At 46.6% G+C, this 22,339-nt stretch overlaps 1 protein-coding gene across 2 annotated transcripts in view; it reads left to right on the forward strand.

The window, feature by feature from the left end:
- Positions 1 to 22,339, forward strand: part of CLIP2 (CAP-Gly domain containing linker protein 2) — an 86,076-nt gene that overhangs the window by 58,091 nt on the left and 5,646 nt on the right. The window contains exons 5-15 of one of the 2 annotated variants that reach the window (XM_014953312.1): positions 1,965 to 2,178; positions 3,601 to 3,798; positions 4,956 to 5,059; positions 8,018 to 8,078; positions 12,586 to 12,690; positions 14,302 to 15,246; positions 17,824 to 17,881; positions 19,545 to 19,628; positions 20,050 to 20,206; positions 20,906 to 21,065; positions 21,669 to 21,854. In XM_014953312.1, coding sequence (XP_014808798.1) covers positions 1,965 to 2,178; positions 3,601 to 3,798; positions 4,956 to 5,059; positions 8,018 to 8,078; positions 12,586 to 12,690; positions 14,302 to 15,246; positions 17,824 to 17,881; positions 19,545 to 19,628; positions 20,050 to 20,206; positions 20,906 to 21,065; positions 21,669 to 21,854 — 2,272 coding nt within the window. The remainder of the gene's footprint in view (positions 1 to 1,964; positions 2,179 to 3,600; positions 3,799 to 4,955; positions 5,060 to 8,017; positions 8,079 to 12,585; positions 12,691 to 14,301; positions 15,247 to 17,823; positions 17,882 to 19,544; positions 19,629 to 20,049; positions 20,207 to 20,905; positions 21,066 to 21,668; positions 21,855 to 22,339) is intronic. The other variant, XM_014953313.1, reaches the window with a different exon arrangement.

The raw sequence follows: 22,339 nt of genomic DNA on the forward strand, positions 1-22,339 counted from the left end.
CACGAGTACCAGTCTGTGCTTGGACCTGTGGAAAGGGCTGTGCCTGCTTCAGTTTGAGAACATGATGCTGAGCAGGGTTTTGGCTGGTTTTCAAGAGCTCAGGCTGATTTTTCTTCCTTGGGTCTCTGTTCTGTAGCAAGGTCAGCCTGAGGTATGGCTTTCTGAACCCAAGAGCCTGCGTTAACAGCAAACAGAGGGGCCAAAGTGATTTTTGGATTGTAGAGGGTTTGGTTTTGCTTGTTTTTTTTAAGATTGTTATAGAAAAAAAAATATGGTCTTGAGCAGATGTTTGAAAAGGAATCACTTTCTCATCTGGCAGGAGATCAGGCTGTTCTCTGGTCTCCCAAGCACACGGAGATGTGCCGGTGACACAGCCGTGTGGCTGGCAGCACCCAAAAATAGAAGGGAACCAGGGAAGCAGCTGCTCACATCTGGAGGGAGAGGACTTGTGCTAGCAAAGCTGGATTTGTGTCCTTTATTCATTAGGACCCTCTTTTAATGTTGATTTAAGACAGACTACTATATGGCCCCGTATTTTCCCCTAAACTGGCTGTAAAGCCTGTGAGAAAGCACTGATGGAGACAGTGTTCTGTGTTGACAACTCCCTTGAAACAAGGGGATGCGCCGCCTGGAGATGATCTGGTTCTACTTGCTGCAGTGCAGCTGGCCAGCAACAGATAAACCCTGGCTTGACCCTCGGCCCAGGCTCTGAAGGGGTTTCCAAGGTTTCACACTGTGGGTTTTGGCTCATTTGTATTTTGGAAGAGGGCTCCAGAGAGACATAATCATCAGGTTCACTGTGGAAAAGAGCTTGCACCGTAATTATCTGATCCTCCCTTTTTAAAGCTTCCTTCTTTCTACGTTTGTTTGCGTGGGAACCAGTTTCTCTTTCTTTTCCACCCAGAGGAGGTGGCACGCACTGGAATTTGCTGTAATGGTATTTTTAGCTTCTAAGTTAGGAGCTGCCATCTTCCCCTTCTGTTTTGGGAGGAACATTTATACAGAGCTGTGCGATTCAGACCTTTTTACTCGACAGCTTTGCCCTGTGACTCTCCTGCCAAGCAGGGTAGAGAACCCACGTGGGTTTTGGGAAGGTCGGTGTGTTGGGGTAAGGAAGGAGTGTGTTTATGCACTGGGATCCCTGTGCTATCCACGCTCCCAGTGTGTTGGGGTAAGGAAGGAGTGTGTGTGCTCTCCCAGTGTTTATGCACTGGGATCCCTGTGCTATCCACGCTCCCAGATGGGTCTTTCCTGGTGTCTCACCAACGTGTGCACCAAGTAGTGCGTGGCGTTATCTCGGCTTTCCCTCCATAAGCACCACGAGTGAGGACACGGAGATTTGCCACAGCTCTTAAGAGGCAGGAGAGGACAATAATCCAACCGCTTGCACACGGGGAACAACGTCACAGCAAAGCACCGAGAGGATCACAGAATCTTCTAGGTTGGAAGGGACCTTAAAGATCATCTTGTCCAACCGTCAACCTAACTGACAAAAATAGACACCCACACAACAAACAAGGAGCATCATCACTAAACCACACCTCCCAGCACTACATCAACCCGTCTTTTGAACACCTCCAGGGATGGTGCCCCAACCACCTCCCTGGGCAGCCCATTCCAATGCCTGATAACCCTTTCAGTGAAAAAATTTTTCCTAATATCCAGCCTGAACCTACCCTGGAGCAACTTGAGGCCATTTCCTCTTGTCCTGTTGCCTGTGACTTGAGAAAAGAGACTGACCCCCATCTCTCTACACCCTCCTTTCAGGGAGTTGTAGAGAGCAATAAGGTCTCCCCTCAGCCTCCTCTTCTCCGGGCTGAATAACCCCAGTTCCCTCAGCCTCTCCTCATAAGACTTATTCTCCAGACCCCTCAGCTCATCCATGGGGTTGCGTGTTGCTTAGCAAGGCTGGGGTGAGATGGATGCTCTACCCCTCCTGACTTGGTGCATCTCCTGCGTTACAGGTATTTTCAGTGCCCTCCCAAGTTTGGCCTCTTTGCTCCCATCCACAAGGTGATCCGGATCGGGTTCCCGTCAACCAGCCCCGCCAAGGCAAAGAAGAGCAAGAGAATGGCCATGGGAGTGTCTGCCTTAACCCACAGCCCCAGCAGCTCCTCCATCAGCTCCGTCAGCTCGGTGGCATCGTCTGTCGGGGGCAGGCCCAGCCGCAGCGGGCTGGTAAGTGTCTCTGTCTACGCTCTCTGCAGCCTCGGTCCACTTCTGCCATCACCTGGCTCTACGAGGTGGGAGGGTTGGGGTTTTGTTTTCAGCAGCTGCTCCTTCACCATCAGTGAGGTGAAGGCAGTGGGGTGTGAGGTACTGTTACCCACAGAATTACAGAACTGTAGTGGTTGGGAGGGACCTCAGAGATCATTGAGTCCAACCACAAAAAAAAAACCCAAAAAACAAAAAACCAAAACCAACCAAACAAAAAAAAACCAACCAAAAAACCAACCAACCACCACCTAAACCTTCCAAACAAGACTCCTTCCATGGACTGGTCTCCATGGGACCATTAAAGAGCCTGAACTGCTATTTGCAATAGGACAAATCTCAGCTCCACTATCAAGAACAGGCTTTATATGGGATCCTGGCAGAAAAATGCCATTGTTCCCTGTCCCACGTGATTGTGTAGCTGCTGTGTCGAACAGCTACGAGAAAGCTCCTGCAGTGACTGTGTGTTTTATTATGGAGAGGGGTGACACTGGTCCTGGATGACATGCTGTGTGCTTTGGAAGGCACTCAAGGAGGCGGATGCCCCAGAGGAGGCAGCAGGGTTATTGAGAGCTCTGGCTGTGCCGTAGCGTGTGCTGCACAGCACCTGCAGTCAGCTTGGCCAGGGACCAGAGTGCGGGATCCATCACTGGGAGCGGGTCCAAGGAGCCCATACCAGCCTCCAGCTGAGCTCAGTCCTCCCAGCTGAGCTCGCTGGTTGGGACTGCACCAGTGCAGGTCATCAATAAAAATATATTTAAGAAGGCGGATGATACGATACATGATAGTTTTTCCTGACCCAGTTCCCCACCCCACATCCTGCCCTTTGGGAAGTGGTCCTTTCAGTGCAGTGTGGCAGAGCTATTGAGCTTGAAAAGAGTGTCCAGATGTTTTGCAGACTTATTAACCCCACCTGTAGGGTCCACAGCTGGATCTGCAGCCCTGTACAGCCTAATAAATGATGAGGGCAGATTTAGATTAGATCTCGGGAAGAAATTATTTGCTGTGAGGGTGGTGAGAGCCTGGCCCAGGTTGCCCAGAGAAGCTGTGGCTGCCCCATCCCTGGAGGGGTTCAAGGCCAGGTTGGACGGAGCTTTGAGTAGTCTGTTCTGGTGGGAAGTGTCCCTGCCCAGGGCAAGATGGCTTTCAAGACCTCTTCCAACCCAAACCATTCTGGCATCAGTAGGTGAGATGCATTCCAGATCTAACAGGGGACTTCAGGCTGCTCTAAACTGGAAAAAGATGGTTTATAAGACCTTTTCCAACCCAAACCATTCTGGGATCAGTAGGTGAGATGCATTCCAGATCTAACAGGGGACTTCAGGCTGCTCTAGACTGGAAAGGACATGGCTTTACCCCTGTCTCTTTTTAACTCTTTTTTTCCAGCTGACAGAGACCTCTTCTCGGTATGCCCGAAAAATCTCTGGCACCACAGCTCTCCAGGAGGCACTGAAGGAGAAGCAGCAGCACATCGAACAGCTACTGGCAGAGCGTGACCTGGAGCGGGCTGAGGTTGCCAAAGCCACCAGCCACATCTGTGAGGTGGAGAAAGAGATTGCCATCATGAAGGCCCAACACGAGCAGGTAGGAGATGATGTGGCTTTGTTGGTAGCACACAAATATCCAACATCATCTGAAAGTTTCATATCATGGTAACATTACCTGTGTATAGCTTCCTGATGTGAAACCTGGGCTCTGAATTTCTCTCTTTCATGTAGAGGCAGCTTTCCTGTATGGTGGGCTTAAGCTGAGGTTCTTTCTCCACTCCTGCCAGTGGAACATGCTTTTTCTCTGCCCCAAGCCAGGAGCAGAAAAAGCACAGTGCCAGAAAAAAGGACAGTAGACAGTTTGTGTCTGGTGGATCAATACATTTGAGTGCTGAAATGGAAGTGGAGGGCAAACTTGTTCCCCTTGGCCACCCAATCTGGCCTTGGCTGTGACTGCATTGCAGTGTTTTTTTGATGCTATCGGACGCTGCTGAGAACGTCAGCTCAGTTCATATGTCACTGCTTTCCTGCCAGAGAGGACTTTTTGATCACATTAACGCAGTGGAGAGATCTGTAAGGAGAACAGGCTGATCACATTAGGGGTTTTATTGCACAAACATTTATGCAAATGATATTTTATGCACTTGGATGTTTAAAGAAAGGAGTTATGCGTTTGCTATTCATCAATATGTGGCTCTTCAATGACTGCTGTTGCCCCAAATTCCTTATTCATGTTTATAAACCCCAGTCAGCTCCTAGGGAGCAGGGATGGCACTGTGTGTCTTTGTGGTGGGTCACAGCTGACTGTCAGAAATGCAGGAAAAATTGCCACATCAGCTGCAAGCTGACATCTTCCTTGTGTGTAGTATTTTCTAGTAATTATCAATAACAAACGAATTAACACAAGTCTGAAATGTCTTCCTTGCTTCATGCCCAGGGCTGGCTTGTACCTGATGATCTCAGACCAGATTTTCAAAACTGGTCAAATTTTCAGGCTTCAAGTTCTTAACTCTGAATCAGAGCTGGATTCTCCAGAGGGTCCAATGGATCAAATTTACAGCTGCTGGAGATGGAGCAATATATTTCTTTTTGTTACCCACGTACTGGGCTCTGTGGAAAATCTACCTTCTTGCCATAGCATCCTCTGAAACATATCATCAAAGCCTTCTGTTCCCTTGTTCTGATCCTTTTTTAGAACAACTTTGTACTTCAAACATTGTTAACTTTTGTGCTCGGGCTCTCTTTTTGCTGCAGTACGTCACGGAGGCAGAAGGAAACCTCCAGCGAGCACGAGCCCTGGTGGATGGGATGCAGAAGGAGAAGATTGAGCTGTTGAACCAGCTGGAAGAGGAGAAGAGGTAAAGCAGGAGTGGATGGGTGTGGAGGAGATGGAGTCATGGGGGAGATGAGACTCTTCCCCAAAAACATCATTCATTGGATCTAAGGAGAAGAAGAAGGTGACTGGGAAAGTCATCTTTGGATGTCTTCCATGATGTTCTTGGGGAAGAGTCTCATTGGATCTAAGGAGAAGAAGGTGACTGGGAAAGTCATCTTTGGATGTCTTCCAGTACTTCCAGTGTGCTGTGTTTCCCTCTGCTGGCCCCTGTGGTCTGCCTGCCTGTAGGGAAGGGCTGTGCTGCTTCGGGTAATGGGGAAGTTTGGAACAATTTTGCTGAAGTTGCGTGTCTGATGTGACTCTTGTCTAGGGTTGGGCATCCAGCACTGTGACTTCCCCCATTTGCTGCTAATCGCAACTGAGCAGCGAAGTATTTCACAGAATCACAGAATCTTCATGGTTGGAAGGGACCTTTGAGATCATTGAGTCGAACCACAAAAAAAACAAAACAAAAAAAACACCCAAAAAAATCCCCACACCCCAAACCAATGCACCCACACACCACACCCACCCACAGACAGACAAAACCCAACAATCTCGGGCATTAGAGCATGCCCTGAAGTGCCATGTCTACACGTTTCTTAAATTCCTCCAGGGATGGGGACTCCACCACCTCCCTGGGCAGGTGCTGACCACCCTCTCAGGAAAGTCATTCTTCCCAATATCTAATCTAAACCTCCCCTGCTGCAACTTCAGACCATTTCCTCTGCTCCTGTCATTATTACCTTGGGAGAAGAGGCCAACCCCCACCTCTCTACACCCTCCTTTCAGGGAGTTGTAGAGGGCAATGAGGTCCTCCCTCAGCCTCCTCTTCTCCAAACTAAACATGCCCACTGATTTCCAATTAGTCTGCATTCCTATGTTTTACGGCTCTTAGAGGAGACTCGATGCTATAGCATTCAGTGGGGTTGCAGCGAGTTAATTTTTGCTAATTTCCAATTAGTCTGCATTCCTACGTTTTACGGCTCTTAGAGGAGACTCGATGCTATAGCATTCAGTGGGGTTGCAGCGAGTTAATTTTTGGGACATGAGCAGTGTCAAGTTTTTTGAATATGCACTTCTGTGATGACCCTGATAAATATTTGATGGGCTGCTTCCCTCTCCAAGAGCGTTCGACCATGGCAAACATTGCACTGACAATACAATGGTGACCAACAGTTGATCTCCCACTGTCTGTAGAAGGCCAAATAGTCTCGATGTCCTTCTGGGCAGTGTTGTTATGGAGGGTTCTCAGCCATCTTCCTTCTTGTTTGGTTCCCAACACAAAGCAGGGAGAAGCAGCACTATTTGCCTGAAGGAATGAAGGGCTCCAGTAGCATCAGTTACTCTGAGATGCAATACCCTCACCAAACCCGGCCCTGTCACTGTGTAAAATGGAATTACTTGGTAAAGGTGGGACTAGCTCATGGCAGGGGTGTGGACACTGACAAAACCTTGTCTTCAGATGTTTTTGGTGAAGGATACAGTGTAAAATAACAGAACTGTGCAGGCTGGGCCATACCAGAGCCCTAACCTTTCTCCACAACCTAAAGACCACTTCTTTCCCTTTTATTTGTGATGGCCTCATCTTAAGGATGTTCCTTCCAAGGAAGGGAAATCAAACTGGAGTTACAGCTTTATTGGAGTGTGATTCATCATCTCCCCACATCCCAGAGGCCCCATCCCAGTGTATATGAAGACACATACATTTCCTCTCTGGATAAGAGTGAAGATCTGCTTGTCGTTCTTGGAGTTCAATTGCTCCATACGTATAATTAAATTCTTCAGTGGGAATAGAAAGACATTTCTGTGTATTAAGTAACTGAAAACAGTGTTGATATCAGTTGAATGATACCCCTCCTGAGGACGAATTGTTCTTTTGTGCACAAGTCTCCCTGTTCCCCTGGTAGGCAGCTCACTTTCCCAGCTCCAGGAGGCCCTTTAACCCAAGACAGCTGAGTTCTTTCCTAAGTATCAACAGATGCCTCCTCTAATTAGAGGAGGTTTAGACAAGGAAGCTTGTTTATGAAGTTAGATATGTACACTCATGGCTATTTTTATCTGTAACAGAATCAGAGTCCCTACATCTGGCTACCAGCCCAACATCCTCATTATTGCCTTATTTTTAAATCAGTAAAGAGAACAAAGAGGAGTGAGTTTAGCAGAAGATTGAATTATTTTTTTTTTATATCGTTACTGCATTTTTCTCTTCAGACTTTGCAGAAGAGTCCTAGGTGTGTCTGCGTTGGTGCATGTGGTTTTATGTGCATTTATGCACAACTGGCCTGTGCAATCTCTGGTGAAGGCTTTTCTGCCAGGGTAGCTCACCATTTCCACGTTGTGGAACCATTAAGCGTTACCCACCCTCCTCCAAGAAGGCAGAGGCTCTGATTCCCATGGAATGTTTCTATGGATCCTGTGCATTTGGCACAGGAATTGCCTGCTGTTCAGCTGCAGGATAACAGAGGAAGGAAACCAGTGAAACCTGGTTGTGGCTTTCATGTTTTCAGGATCCCAGTGTCAGGGAACAGCAGTTGTGCTTGCAGTTGTTTCTTCCCAGGAAGAACTTCTTTGGTGTGAGGGTGGTGAGAGCCTGGCCCAGGTTGCCCAGAGAAGCTGTGGCTGCCCCATCCCTGGAGGGGTTCAAGGCCAGGTTGGACGGGGCTTGGAGCAACCTGGTCTGGTGGGAGGTGTCCCTGCCCAGGGCAGGGGGATGGAACTCAATGATCTTTAAGGTTCCTTCCAACCCAAACCATTCTGTGATTCTTGCTGTTTAGCTTCTGCTGAGCTATTTCTTATGCAAAGGTTGTCTGTATCCATCTCCTCTCAGACTCTGGTTGTGCAGGGGAGGCCCACGTGCAGTGGCTGCTTAGGAATGGGATGGTGGTGTGGGTGTTACTGACTGTTAGTGACTGTTATTTGTGTCTCTTCCCCTCTCCAGGAAAGTGGAGGACTTGCAGTTCCGTGTGGAGGAAGAATCCATCACGAAGGGGGATCTGGAGGTAATTCCTCACACCCTTACCAAAGCGTGGGGTCAAAACCTGAAACTGCATGTGGGGCCTCACTCGAGTAATTTCTGCCACTTTTTGCTCAACTCTAAACAACGCTTTATCTATAATGATGGCTTTGGACCTGCTGTGAACACTGTGGTGTAAACTGTGAAGATTATTCTTTGGTACGTTGCCCAATGACTAATAACATGAGGAGCTGCCTAGAATTAATCACACACAGCCAGCCTGGCTTGAAAAGTCACCATAAGTCTCCAAGCCATGTTAAAATCTGACTTGACTGTATCTCAACGCGTTTCAACATTATGTTTTTCCACTGTAGAAATAATTTGACTGCTCAGTCGCTGGCCCCATTATTAGCAGTTTATTGGCACACAGTCTCCCAGTCAGATGCTGGTTTATTCCAGCTGAAATGCCGGGTGGTGTTTGACCTGTGGTGTCCTCGTCTGGAGTCCTCTGCCCACCAGCATGGGGTATGGCACGTTGGGTGCCCTTTCACAGGGAAGGGCTGCTCCTCGGAGCGATGCTGTTGCAGTGAATATCGTGCAAACTGGAAGTGGTGCTGGGAGCTTGCACTGGAATAGGAGGCTTTTCTGTGGTGGGGGGAAAAAAAAGCAAAGAAAATATGTCTGTGAAAGCAGGGCTCTGCTCTACGTGTGTGTATTGGGAGTTTCCCTGATTTTTAGCTAGAGTGTGAGTTTAGTAACATCTAGAAATGTCAAGGGACTTGCTCCTGTGCTTTACTGTTGGTCATACCAATAAAAGCCCAGGAAAATGGGAAAACCAGGCAATGGAGTATTTTGCTGTGGCTTTGCCCCTTGTGGCATAAACCTCTCCTCTTTATCCAGAAGCGGAGTGGTGTGTTTGACAGGGTATAAATCAGCAACGTGCTGGTAGCAGGCTTTTGCTAAAAGACAGCAAGTGCAGTTTCTGCCTAGTGTGTGGGTGCAAAATCAGGTTTCTGTTGATTCCTGAGCTTAGGTGACAGGTTTCCACAGTGCTTTGGAGAACGGTGATTGCTCCGTCCCTCCCTTTAAGAGCAGTTAATTGGCCCTGTCTAAGTGTTTAAGCCTGGCTGGGGAGTAACAGCAATGGGACCAGGGTTAGCTGGCAGGTGTATTTAAGTATATATTTTTTAAAAAGCTGCAATGTTTTAGCAAGATGCTAAGGTGCTGTGACATAAGTACTCTGATGACTGCAGGTCCCAAGCTGAGGATAGATCTGACCTTCATTCGGGCTGGGAAGGAGTTGCTTTGCAAGGGGGATGTGGCTGAGCTTCTTGCAGGCTACCCGGGGCCTGTCCCCACATCCGTGTTCATCTGTACAGAAGATCAAATAACTTAGGAAAAGAGTCATGGAGCAGATTGGTTTCCTGTGACCCAGAGAACTGGGGTGTTCCCCTGTGGGTCCGACACCAGTGACAGCACAGACGTTCTTGGAGGGCTTTGCTGTGGTCAGGTTTTACGTTCTGTCCTGTCTAATTTGGATGCTGAGACTGAATGATTGACCCATTGGAGTTAATTCTCACCTTCCTGCTTTGTGGTGGAGACTGTGAGGGTTTCCAGAAGCATGTAATTCACTTAAAGAAAAACATATCTTTCATTGGAAATCAGGGGGATAAGTGCTCCTTTGTGGTGCAGTATGTTTCCTGGGAAATGGTTGTCCCTGATATTCTTCATGTAAAATCCCCAAGAGCTCAAGTAAGCACCCAAATGCCAAAAGCAAAACCCAGAGACAGTTGTCTCCCCTTCTCTGGTCAACAACCACCTTCTGATTACTCAGGGGAGAATGTTCCTGGCTGTTAAGTGCAAGATAAACAGTCATGATGATAAGAAAAGATTATCTCCTCCATGGTCCCTGGATCTTGGGTTTCTGCTGAAGGCCAGACTAAATTCCGTGGTGTTTCTCATGATATCATGCAGTTTTTGAGCAAAGCTGGGACTCTCGGGTGCTGAGCGTGGCAGGCAGCATCACGAGAAACTCTTTGGGCAAAGAAATCAATGTGTCTGAAGCCTGGAAATACACATTCAGTGTTTGGGCTTGTGATAAAGAAGGAGGAGCTGCAGATTGAGCCTTGAAATATAGTTGTGAATTCAACCCATTTTTGATCCTGGTTGGCAGTGCTGGCGCTATAGTGCCTTGGAAGGTGGAAAGCAATTGCAGGAAAACAAAGCCTTTTAAGAAAGGCTTTTAATGGTGGAAGACTGTTGTTGTTACAGGAAATGTTAACCTTTTCAAGGAACTATCTCATGCTCATCTCCTGGAACCTACCTCATACCTTGAACACCAGTGGGAAGTCAGTTTGTCATTTGTGAATAGTAATTTCAGGCTAATAGCAAGAAGTCTAAAACTCACATCTGAACTTCTTCAAAGTGCAGGAAAACTTTGAATTTAAGGCTGTAAGTCACACTGGCAAGGCAAACAGATTTGCATAAAATAAAAATAACACAAGATTTGATGCCAATCTTCAGTGAAGCTGTATTTAAGGACTGTACTTTCTTCCCTGGTTATTTTTCTCCTCTATTTTCATGTGTTTTTCCAGACTTGGAAAATAGGAGGATTGGTAGATACTGAGCAAGCTTGACTGGAATCTTGAATGTCAACCTCAGGAGCCTTAAGAGAATTTCTTTGGGAGACTCAGAGATTAGTTTTGTGATAGGTCACCATCTTCAGGTAGCCAATACCTGACATGCTGCCACCAGTTAAGGTAAATTCAAAAGCTTGTGTTGCTGAAGCTTCACTTGGGGATTTTGAGCTAGTGTAAACTGAGGAAAATTCATTAGTATCAATGGAATAATTATCCCCATAAATAAAGTCAAGCCTGGAACTCCATCTTGAAATGAGGATCCTTGAGTTTAACAGAGTGGGAGAAGCTGCTCAGTACAAAATTAATTTCTTTATTTTTCTTATTAGGATGCATTCAACCCTTTTTTGCACTTCAGCGATGTTATTTGGGGGTTTTGATAATGTTTGGGGTTTTGACACCACATCTTTTTTTCCTGCCTTCAGGGGTCAAACAGACCACATAAAATATGGAGCAGTCTGAATACATCCGGCAGTTGAGATTTTGACCATCTATAAATAGATATATCATGATACCTTTCAAGCCATAAGAGGAAAATATGGATTTTTCCAAACTTCATTTTCCATTGTTTGTACACAACTAATCAAAACTTGCTTTACTGTAGGAAAGGGCAAAACATCCCTAAAACTGGTTCCAGTAGAAAGAGGGGGAAACAAACAATTACATGGAAAAAGAAGGGCAGAAAATGGGGGTTAAAAAAAAAAGGTTCTTATAAAGGTTTGTTTGTTTTTTGGTAGGTCCGGTCTAATTCAAAGGAAAATGTTGGTTTTGTAAGCTAAAAAAATGCGAAGGCCGGAGTCTGCATGTGTTTTTCCATGTCTCCTCTCCTCTTTTATTTAAGGGAAATTTTACATGCTATTACAGTGGTCGCTGTAGGGCCCTGAGGTTTATTACAAAGTGCAGCTTTATGGCACTTCTGGTTTAAAAGTGAAGGGCACCAAAGCAGTGCCCTGAGGCGATGCTCCTGGATTTGACAGGATACACAAACTTCTTGTGCTTTGTTTAAAAACAAAAAAACACCAAACCAAAAAAGCAGAAACAAAGCAAAAAGTAGTTCTGTGTACAAGGCTGTTTTGAGCCTTAGCGTGCAAAAATCACTTTGAAATTCATAGCAGCCATATTCAAACCTAAAGCACTGATTTATATAACAGATTGGTATCTAAATTTCTTTGATTTGTTTTCAGTGCAGTGTATTTTTGGTTTTAGCAACATGCTGTGTACAGTATGACCTGCTTTCTTTTTTTTTTTTTTTTTTAACCCCCCACCCAGCACAGGGTTCACGCTGTCTCCGGAGCAAAAAGAGGATGGGAACTCCCAACCCTTTTCAGTCTGCCTTGTGATTCCTCTAGAGGAGAGATGTGGAGAATCACTGCAAGGGCTTTGCATTCTCTTGTGTGGTGCAAGGGTCTTGTACTGGTGATCTGCAGTGGTGGGAGCTTTTGCTTTTGAGAAGTGTCTTCAGTATAGTCTTGATGCAGGAAAACACTAATGCAGAGGGACATTTTCCCATCACAGATTCCATTTTTCTATGAAGACCCACTACGAGTACCATGTAAAATCCCGTAGTGACCATTTTCTGTTTGGTTGGATTTTTTTTTTCCTGCTTATTTGGATCTTTATTTTCCTCCTGTTGTGAACTGCCTTTCCTTGTCTTGTACACTGAAGATGATGTTGCAGCCTTCTCTTTCCCTCTCTTTTCCCTCTTTCCTTTCTCTCTCTCTCTCTCTCTCTCCCTTCCCCTTTTCCCATCATTTTCCTCCTGTTGTGAACTGCCTTTCCTTGTCTTGTACACTGAAGATGATGTTGCAGCCTTCTCTTTCCCTCTCTTTTCCCTCTTTCCTTTCTCTCTCTCTCTCTCTCTCTCCCTTCCCCTTTTCCCATCTCCACTCTTCTTCTTTTTTCCCTCTGTGTGACCAGACTCAGACGCAGTTGGAGCATGCCCGAATACGGGAGCTCGAGCAGAGCCTGCTGTTTGAGAAGGCACAGGCTGAAAAACTCCTCAGAGAATTAGAGGACACCAGGGTAATCGACCCCCACTTGCCCTGCCTGCAGAACAGCACGCTTGCCCCCTGCGTTGACGCTCATGACGCCTTGCTTTGGGTTTCTTTTTTAATTTGGTTTGTGGGGTTGATTGGTTTTTGGCTTGGATTTAGGCTTCCCTCATTTTTTTGTTGGTTTTTTTTTTTTTTTTCCTTTGCTTTCTCTCCTGGAAACGGTAGTACAATATAATTTTGAGCTTTGCTTCTTGTGTGGGGGACTTGTTTCTGGGATTGAGTTTGCTTCTCTGCCCCATGCCACCATTTGACACATGAGCTCTTCACAATTCATCTCTCGATTAACATGCCCAAAATAATATCTGCACCCTGCTGCACAATTCATTCTGCCTCCAGGCTCCCCCGGGCTGGAATTAGGGAATAACATTGCAATCAGCATTCCCTTTGTCCTCCCTCCAGCTGTGGGAGCTGCCGTCTGAAATGGAAGATACTGGTGAGTGCAGGTGGACCAGCTCTGGCCCTTGGCCATGCCTGCAGCAGGACAGGTTGCCCAGATGAACAACGCTCCCAAACCTAAAAGCAACCAGATGTAGAAGGGGCTTTTCCACCCTGGTGTGGTGTGGGGAGTGTCAAACTTGCCTACAGTGAGCTTGTTCCTCACCAGTGGATTTGTCAGAGCTGTAGAAAACACAACCATGAGGTTCTCCAAAAGGGCTTGACTGCCTCCTTGCCCTCATCTAAAATACCCCCCCTCCCAGCCCCCTGGGCTGATGGTTAGTGGGAAAAATGGCAATTGAAATGAAATGGAATTGATTGCTTGTGTTTTGGCTTGGTTTTCTTTCTTCTTCTGCCTTTTTCTAATATTTCATCTAGTCCAATCTCCTCTTCTCCGCCTGTAGCTGCCGCACCCTGAGCTCCCTGTGATGAGCAGGTAGTTCGGCCCCGTCAGGTCCCATTCAGTTCCTGAGACATTGATCCATAGCCCTTATGCTCAGTGTTAGCCATGGCCAGATTTATTGTCTTGCATCCTCTAGCCTTCTACGTTATTTTCACTTCGCTAATAAACTCTAACAATTACTCACGTGTAAAAAAAAAAAGAAAGAACAAAAAACCCTCTCCCATTTTACACCAGGGTAAACAAATTGCGACGCAGAGGCGAGGGCTGAGGATTGCTGAGCAATAAAGGAAACATGATGTGCTTCATGCTGGTTTCAACGCTTGCAATGTTCCTGCATGTGCAGTCACATTTCCTCTGTGCATCGCCCGGCGAGATGCCGAGTCTGGAAACATAATGCCCTTTCAGGACATTATTTTTCATAAACCGCTGTTGCTCTCTAGCGGGTTCCCAGGGTTGTTTCAAAGATGCGTGTTTCTCTGTGGAAAACGAGAGGTTTGTATTAGAAAAAAAAAACAAACAATTGCAATTGGCACAAAGCCGTAATAACCGTTAGAGTTATTGGTGATGGTTACCCTGGTGCAAAACTCTACTCAGACTGGAGGGTGCTGGGTACCCTTTTCCTGTTTATTTGAACTTTGACTAAGGTACTTTGGATTTACTTCCACTGGAGCACACGTGCTAAAGGGCAGGAGGCAGCGATGAGAGGTGGGCACTGACTTTGTCTTCTCTGTCGTGTTGCAGCTAACCACGGTGGCGGAGAAGTCCAGAATCCTGCAGCTGGAGGAGGAGCTGAGCCTCAGGCGCAGCGAGGTGGAGGAGCTTCGGCAGTGCCTGAGGAGCTCCCACCAAGCAGAGACCCCCGAGCATAACCTGGGCTTGCAGTCAGAGGCTCTTCGTCTCCGAGATCAACTCCTGTCTGCCAACAAGGAGCATCAGAAGGAGAGCAGCCAGCTAAAGGAGAAGTACGAGAAGACCTTAAAGAAGTACCAGCAGGAGATGGAGAAGCTGAAGTCTGTCAATGAGAAGTACGCACAGGAAATCGTTGACCTAAAGCATAAAGTTCAGCAAGCCACTAATGAGAACATGGGGCTCATGGACAACTGGAAGTCCAAGTTGGACACGTTAGCTTCTGACCACCAAAAGTCTCTGGAGGACCTGAAAGCCACATTAAACACAGGCCCCGACACCCAGCACAAGGAGATTGTGGAACTGAAGGCGGTGGTGGAGAGTATAAAGATGGAGCACCAGCTTGAGCTGGAGAACCTGAAAGCCAAGCATGACATTGAGACGGCTGTTCATATAAAGGAGAAAGAGAGTCTCAAACTGAAGTTGCAGGAGGCTGTGGATGAAGTGGAAAAAAGCAACAGCAACTGGAAAATGCAACTGGAAACCAAAAGCAATCAGCACCTTCTTGAGCTCCAAGATGTGAAGGACAAGTGTCGAGATGCTGAGCTGAGGGTGCATGAACTGGAGAAACTTCACAGTGAATATAAAGATCAGACACAAGCGATAGCTTTCTTGAAAGAGCAGATTTCTTTGGCTGAGAAGATGATGTTGGACTATGAAACGTTACAGAAAACAGAAGCCCAGAGCAAACAGGAGATCCACAGATTGCAGGAAAAAGTGCTTGTCTTAGAGAACAAGTTGCAGTCCATGGAGGCCCTGCATCCTTCTCAGCATGCGAATGTATGAGTTCTGGGTCATTTCGTTTGTTGGTTACCCTTCCTGGGAGTAGTCCTCAGCTGCTGCCCCGTGCAGTTTTCTGAGGCTTTTATGTCTCAAAGTATCTGGATGTTTTTACCTTCCATTGATAGTGCTTTTCCTGCACTGCGTCTCCGTGGTGAAGGTGTCTTCCCACCTTGAAAGCCAGTGCAGTGGCACAATTAGAGAAAATAAGAGTCAAGAGAAGCAAGTGGGCCACACTTGGGCTTGAAGGCACTTGAGTGCTGTGGCAGCAGAATAGAAGTAATGTGGCTTGTTGGGGTGGGCTCTCATCCTGAGCAAGCAACGTTCTTAGCTGGAAAAGCATCATTTCTACAATACAGATGTTATCCTTCAAGGAGCTGCAGCAGCCATAGCGTATCAATGAGCAAAGCCCTTTAGGGACAGATGGACAGGGTGGAAGAAGAGCCATTGCCCATGCTGAGATAGAACATGTGGAGCATGGTTTGAGAGGCTCGGTTAGGGAGCTGAGGGGATGGAATGGGGTGGGAGGGGTGGGTGTGTGCGTCAACAATGCAGCAGAGGCAGTGGGGAGGCTTTGCAGCACGTATGGGAGACACAGGGAAATGTTGACTTTAAGGATTGGTAGTGGAAGAGCTTCTACCAATGGTCAGGGTGGCACCAGGCTGGGCAAATGTGAGTCCTGAGTCTCCCAGGGAAGGCTAGAATGAAAACAGTAGTACTACGAAGAGGTCAAATTTTGGTGGCCTTTGTGTCTTTTTGCATCATCCTCGTTTTTCTGACTGCTTGTGACAGGATGCCATCCTGCCTTCATGGCGTGGCACAGGGACACGTGGCTTTGAGCTAGAGTGAGGGGACAGATTGCTACTTGTGGCTCTTGTCCGGACCCTATTTGTGTTTGGACTTTTCATGAGGAATGAGAAAAAAAAAAAAGCCAACTTACAACTTGTCCCTGTGGGGACGCAGAAGATGAAAGCCATGAAATGAAATTAAATGGAAGCCATTCATAAACCATGAAATGGGCACGGCTTAAGAATGCTCATTTGAAATCTATCACTGGTGATGTAGTCCCCGTTCCAGACTGAGGTGCCCGCGAAACGAATGCAATGCCAATGTTTGATTTGCCAACATGAACAGCCCCATTGGAATCGGTTCCTCCTCTAGGCAGCAAAGTCAAGCCCATGAGTTACTGGTGGCCAAGTCAGAGCTTCATGCCCGCAAAAAGGCACGCTCAGATGAGCAGGAGAGGCAAAAAGCCAAGAAGGAATCTACATTAATGGTGTTTCAAGGGTTGCTCGACATGTTTCATCTAGTAAAGACAGTCATGAACAATAATTACAGCCAGGGCCCTGGGAAAAGTGGGTTGTTATTACAACATGTCACATGTTATAGCCAATATTCAGGAATTGAATGTAAAAGAAGCTGGAGGGTTGTTCCAGAGCCCTTTAAATAAATGAAGGCTCTGGGGGACATTGATATTGAATTAGAACCAGGGAGTCTTGAAATAATTATTTTAACTATGTATTGATTAAAATCAGGAAAATGTGGGAAGAAATGCATGGGTGAAAGCCTTTGAGTGTTGTGGGACAAATTCTGTTTTCAAATGTCATAGCTGATTTAATGTGACTGCAGTATTAACTATCCAAATATTTTAAACAAACAGATGTCTTGTGACCACGAATGGTTCCGTCTTTCCTAGACCTTCAAGGGAGAACCACAACTGTGCTTCTAAAGAGTGTTAAATAGCTTTTCTGTATCAAAAGTACATCAGGCTGCATATTTGCCCTTAGGGGAAGCTTCTGCTTCTCTTGGGTGCATCCTGCAGCCCACTCGAGCTCTTTCAGACAGACCTCAGGGCTTTGGTGGTGGTGGCCACAGCAACCCACCGAAGGCTGCTGGTCGTGAAGAGGCTTGAAGGGCTGAATTGTGGCTTCTGCAATGGAAAGCTTGGCCACGAGCTCTGTGGTCTCTGGCTTTACACCCTCTGTTGTAATATAGACAAAAGAGGATAGGGAAAGGCAGAATCCTCTATATGGACTAGTATTTGGTTTCTATTTTTTTTTTATTAATGTATGTATTCTTTAATAATTACTGTTTTATCAATGTTTTATTACTGTTGTTGTAACTTTGGGCATAGTTAGATTCTTCAGAAGTTGAGGAACTTTTCTGGTAGCTCTCAAGTTGAATGCTAAAGAGCATTCAGGCCTGAAATTGCTGTGGTTAACCCCAGGAGACTGGTCTGAAGGAGAGCAGCTCTTCCATTGCTCTGCAGGAGCTCTGGGTGTGAGACAGCAGGAACCAGAGCTCACAGGGAAAATCTGGTGTCTTTTCCCTCCTGGGTGGCTCTTGCTGTTGTGCTCAGCTGCCTGTTGTGTGTGGACATATTCAGATGGTACTTCAGTAGTATCCAACTGCAGAAGTGACTCCTCAGAAACCTTTGTTGCCCCCTCAGGAAGGAAGTGAAACATCATAACTTGGGTACAGGATACATTTCCACTTTGGATGAGGCTTTGGTTGTTAACTTTGCTTTAATCTTTGGGTAAAGGGCTGTTTACATCTCGTATTCTACATTTATTTCAGATGATTGAGACTAACGATATATCAGAAGAAAAGATAAAGATGAAGCAGACTATGGAAGGTATGAAATTCTATCATCTTGTTTTGGAACCCCGTGTTCTGACTTTCTGCTCCTGCAGGGACAGCTGCATGAAGGAGACTTTGGAAGCCATTTCCTGTCAGATTTTGCTGGATGGGATTTGTTGTTTGTTTTTTTGGTTTTTTTTTCTTTCTCCAGTCCAGCTTGAGCAAATGCAGGGGTAGATGTTTTCACTCTTGTGTTACACACTCACCATGCGGGTGGTGCAGGCTGGAGGCAGATCTGGGGAGATGGGCACACTTTCATCCCATCACTGATTTTACGTTTTAAATGTAGCTCGTTCCTAGGAGGGGAGTGCTAATGGTAGATATTAATGTGATTGGCTTAAGATAATGGGGTTACTTTTTATATTAAGCTTGCTATAAATCAGATCCATCCTTCTAACAAAGTGCAGAGTTTTTGCACTCAGAATATGTGTATAATGCAGCTTGGAAACTGAATTGTGTTCAACCTCCCTCACGGAGAAGGGGAACTGTGACCCCAAGTCTGAGCAACAGCAGGATGGGTGAGATTGGAGCTGGATGGCCCAGATGGTCTCTGTTGGGAGTGATGTCCTACCACATCGCTGTGTGTGGCAAATGCTTTTGGGTGTCTGTGAAGGATTCAGGGCTGTTCCAAGACACATAAGGTGCTTCCAGATCCTGTCTTCCCTTCCTTATTCCCAGGAGACTCAGTTTTCTTCATTCTTCCTTAAGGTTATTTTTTTCAATCAGAAAAGCCTTGTCAGTGTAGATCTCAAAGGTGATCCCTAAAGAACATTTCAAATGGCATTTGGCTGATGGTAGCACAGCTTTTTCTCAGTTACCTCTAAGGAGTCTGTTCTCTGCAAAGCTCTTGTTAAAGTCCTGTTGAGGATGTAGCCATCTAAACGGAGGTTACTGGGGGCTTTTGCAGGCTTAAACTTCACTTAATTGAACTGCAGTTTGGTTTGAGTGTCCCTCCAGCTGTTTGTGGGTTCAGACAGTTCTAGTTAGGCACTCTGTTGGCCTCATCACTGTCTTTGCAGGTACAGGATTTTATATATATATATATATATATATATGTATGTTATACCAAATCATATGCTGATTGACAGGTAATTCCTGTCTTGGGAGTGCATAATGTAACTTGGTCCAGCAGCCACTGCTCTTAAAAATGCCACTTAGCCCACGTGTGTGTTTCCACACAGGATAAGCCATATATAGGATGTACTAAAGCCACATATAGGATGTACTAAAACTAACTGGTTCAGATTTGAGCCACAAAAGCATTGTATTTCAATTCTATGTCTCTAAGCGGGGAAATGCATCAATTTCAGAAAACATGTCTTTTTAAAACTGTTTCTGCCTCCTAGTGTAGGAGGTAACAAAAAGAAATGTGCTCAAAGTTCTTTCTATGGTTTTTATTAATGTTTTATTCCTTTTTTTTTTTCCCCCGTTGTGGTTGCTTTCTTAAATATGTCTGATATGGCTTCCCAGCTGTGTATCCTGCCTCCTAATACCTGGATGGTGGTGAGATGCAGTGAGAAACCCCCTTTTCTGTCTCTCCTGCATCCCTGCCAATGGAGGGTGCCACCCCCATGCCCTACGCTCGGTGCCTTCCTGATCTGCAAAGAACATTTCTTCCAGGCTTCTAATCTCTGTCTTGTCTTTTCATTCTCCCCCAGACCTCCAAGACAAGCTGAGTAAAAGAGACAAAGAGGTGTCATCGCTGGTGTCCCAGACTGAAACTCTAAGGGCCCAAGTAAGTGGTAAGTTTCCCTAATCCAGTGCTGGTGGGAGTTAGGTGTTTCCCTGCTCGTCCTCCCTTAAACAGGGGCCCAGGTGCTGCAAGGGGCAGGTATAAAACATGACATTTCCTGCCTGTTGGTAAAAAAATTGTTCAGAATTTCTGGTCTCTCTTCAGGAGGTGAATACAACCCCTGCAGAAGGTATTTGTATCCTTTGAGAAGGGGTTTTTGGGCTCATTGAATGTCAAAAGCTGAAAAAGGCAGAAATAAATGGAGCTGGGTGCTCGGTGTTGTTTCCGAGATCTCCCCTTAAATAGAGTTAGATCCAGAGCTAAACAGACCCATGCTGTTGGGAGTAGGAATTAGGAATAAGGCAAAAAGCAGGAATGTAAGTAAAAGACTGAGTGATCTTTCCTCCCTCTGTATCCTCTGCTTCTCGTAGCTTTGGAAAATAAATGCAAAACGGCAGAAAAGAAGGCTGACTCGGTGTTGAAAGAAAAGAAGAGGCTGGAAGGTGAACTGGAAGCCTTGACCAAGAAAACACATGATGCTTCAGGGCAACTGGTCCTGATTAGCCAGGAGCTACTCAAGAAGGAAAGGTCAGTCTGCAGGTCTGAAGGACAGAGCTGGAGACAGGGAGCTGGGTGTGTGTTCGTGCTCATTCAGGGTGCTGTAATTTAGCACCAAAAAAAATCTGAAGGTTGAATTGTTGAAGTCCAGACCCCAGCTTTCCTGTTCTTTAGAGGTGCTCGTGTGGGCATTGGATTAAAATTAGAGGCTGTGAATTGTCAAAGGGACTGCCCTTTCAGTGCTCACCAGGAGCTGCAAGACCTCTTAGTGTCCATGTAGATGCTGATTGAAGTCATCTATGAGAAAGCTAAGCTGGTGCCCAGTGCAGGTCCCAGTCTCTTCACAGCTGGTGCAGTGGGGAGGATGGGAGATCTGAAGCCCCCGAAGTGGTGGAAGTTCACAGAATCATAGACTGGTTTGGGTTGGAAGGGACCTTAGAGATCAAGTTCCAACCCCCCTGCCCTGGGCAGGGACACCTCCACTACAGCAGGTTGCTCAAAGCCCCATCCAGCCTGGACATGAACCCCTCCAGGGATGGGGCAGCCACAGCTTCTCTGGGCAACCTGGGCCAGGGTCTCACCACCCTCACAGTTGGGTGGTGTTGGGTCAGGTTTGCTCGCTGGCCTTTCTTTGGGTCTGTGACAGAGGTGGGAGGGAGCGTGGCAGGACTGTGGTGGTGCTGGGGCTCTGGAAAGGTCTTCACCTCTTTGTGCTGCTGCTTCTTCCAGGAGCCTGAACGAGCTGAGAGCACTGTTACTGGAGGCCAACCGGCACTCGCCTGGGCCAGAGCGGGACCTGAGCCGGGAGGTGCACAAAGCCGAGTGGAGGCTGAAGGAACAGAAGCTCAAAGATGACATCAAAGGGCTTCGAGAGAAACTGGTTGTGCTGGTGAGGGCATCAAAACCCCTCCTGGCCCTGGTCTTGGGGCTGGAGGGCTCTGTGCTGCCCGTGGAAGGGTTCTAGCCCTTCACCCTGACTCCAAGTCTTCATGTTTTCTTTTGTGCTGCTGAGCATCTGATGGGAACTTCCTTGACAGCACCTGTGAGCTGTGGCCTGGCTTAGCAGCACCTCATTGAGCAGCAAAAATGTCCATCTGTCCTTCTCCAGTGTTTTCCTGTTCCCACTGGTTTTAGATCCTTGGATAAATCGGGCTAAAATCTGTAGGAGAAACTGAAGGTCGATGGGCTAGCTTACACTGTTTTACACTTTCTCTCATCTAGGAATAAGCAATGTCCTCTAATTCCTGTGTACTTCAGTGTCCTCCAGTGGTTGAAATGTGAATAATTTATTTGAACTCAGCTGGGAACAAATTAGAGCTGCTGCTGGTAGCTCTTGGTAGGATTGCCTTCAGAGGTGTGCTCTGACCCCATCTACTGTTGGCATCACAACAGGGTCCTATGAGTTACTGTGGATTTCTGCTTTGCCCAGTGTCTGCTGTTGCTGGTGTCAATCTAACGTGCTCCCACTTTCCCCTTTCTCTGCTGTGTTAAGGACAAGGAAAAATCTGTAACAGACCAGAGGCGATACTCCCTGATCGACCCCTCCTCGGAGTCGGAGGTGATCCGGCTGCAGCACCGGCTCGTCAGCACGGAGGACGTGCTGCGCAACGCGCTGGAGCAGGGCCACCAGATGGAGAAGCTCATGGAAGCGATGAGGCTCTCCTCCGAGAAAACACAGGTACCTTAAAATGAAGACAAGTCTCCCTAGTTGGCAATTACAGATCGATCCTTTCGTTCTCTGCAGGATTGGTTGATGAATGTGGTGGTTTGGGGAAGGTTGCAGCCTGAGTCACTGTTCCCTACGTGTACGATGAGGTGTGACCACATATCACAGAATCTTCTAGGTTGGAAGGGACCTTAAAGATCATCTTGTCCAACCGTCAACCTGACTGACAAAAATAAACACCCACACAACAAACAAAAAGCAACACCATCACTAAACCATACCTCCCAGCACTACATCAACCTGTCTTTTGAACACCTCCAGGGATGGTGCCTCAACCACCTCCCTGGGCAGCCCATTCCAATGGCTGAGAACCCTTTCCGTGAAAAAATTTTTCCTCATATCCAGAAATATCCTTGAGAACAGGCACTTATAATATTATAAAGTTGAGGGTTTCTGCCATCCCTGTTCTTTGAGAGGTTTATTTCCTTGCAGTCCAT

Source organism: Calidris pugnax, unplaced genomic scaffold (genome assembly GCF_001431845.1).
Source record: "Calidris pugnax isolate Ruff unplaced genomic scaffold, ASM143184v1 scaffold133, whole genome shotgun sequence".
Taxonomy (NCBI): domain Eukaryota; kingdom Metazoa; phylum Chordata; class Aves; order Charadriiformes; family Scolopacidae; genus Calidris; species Calidris pugnax.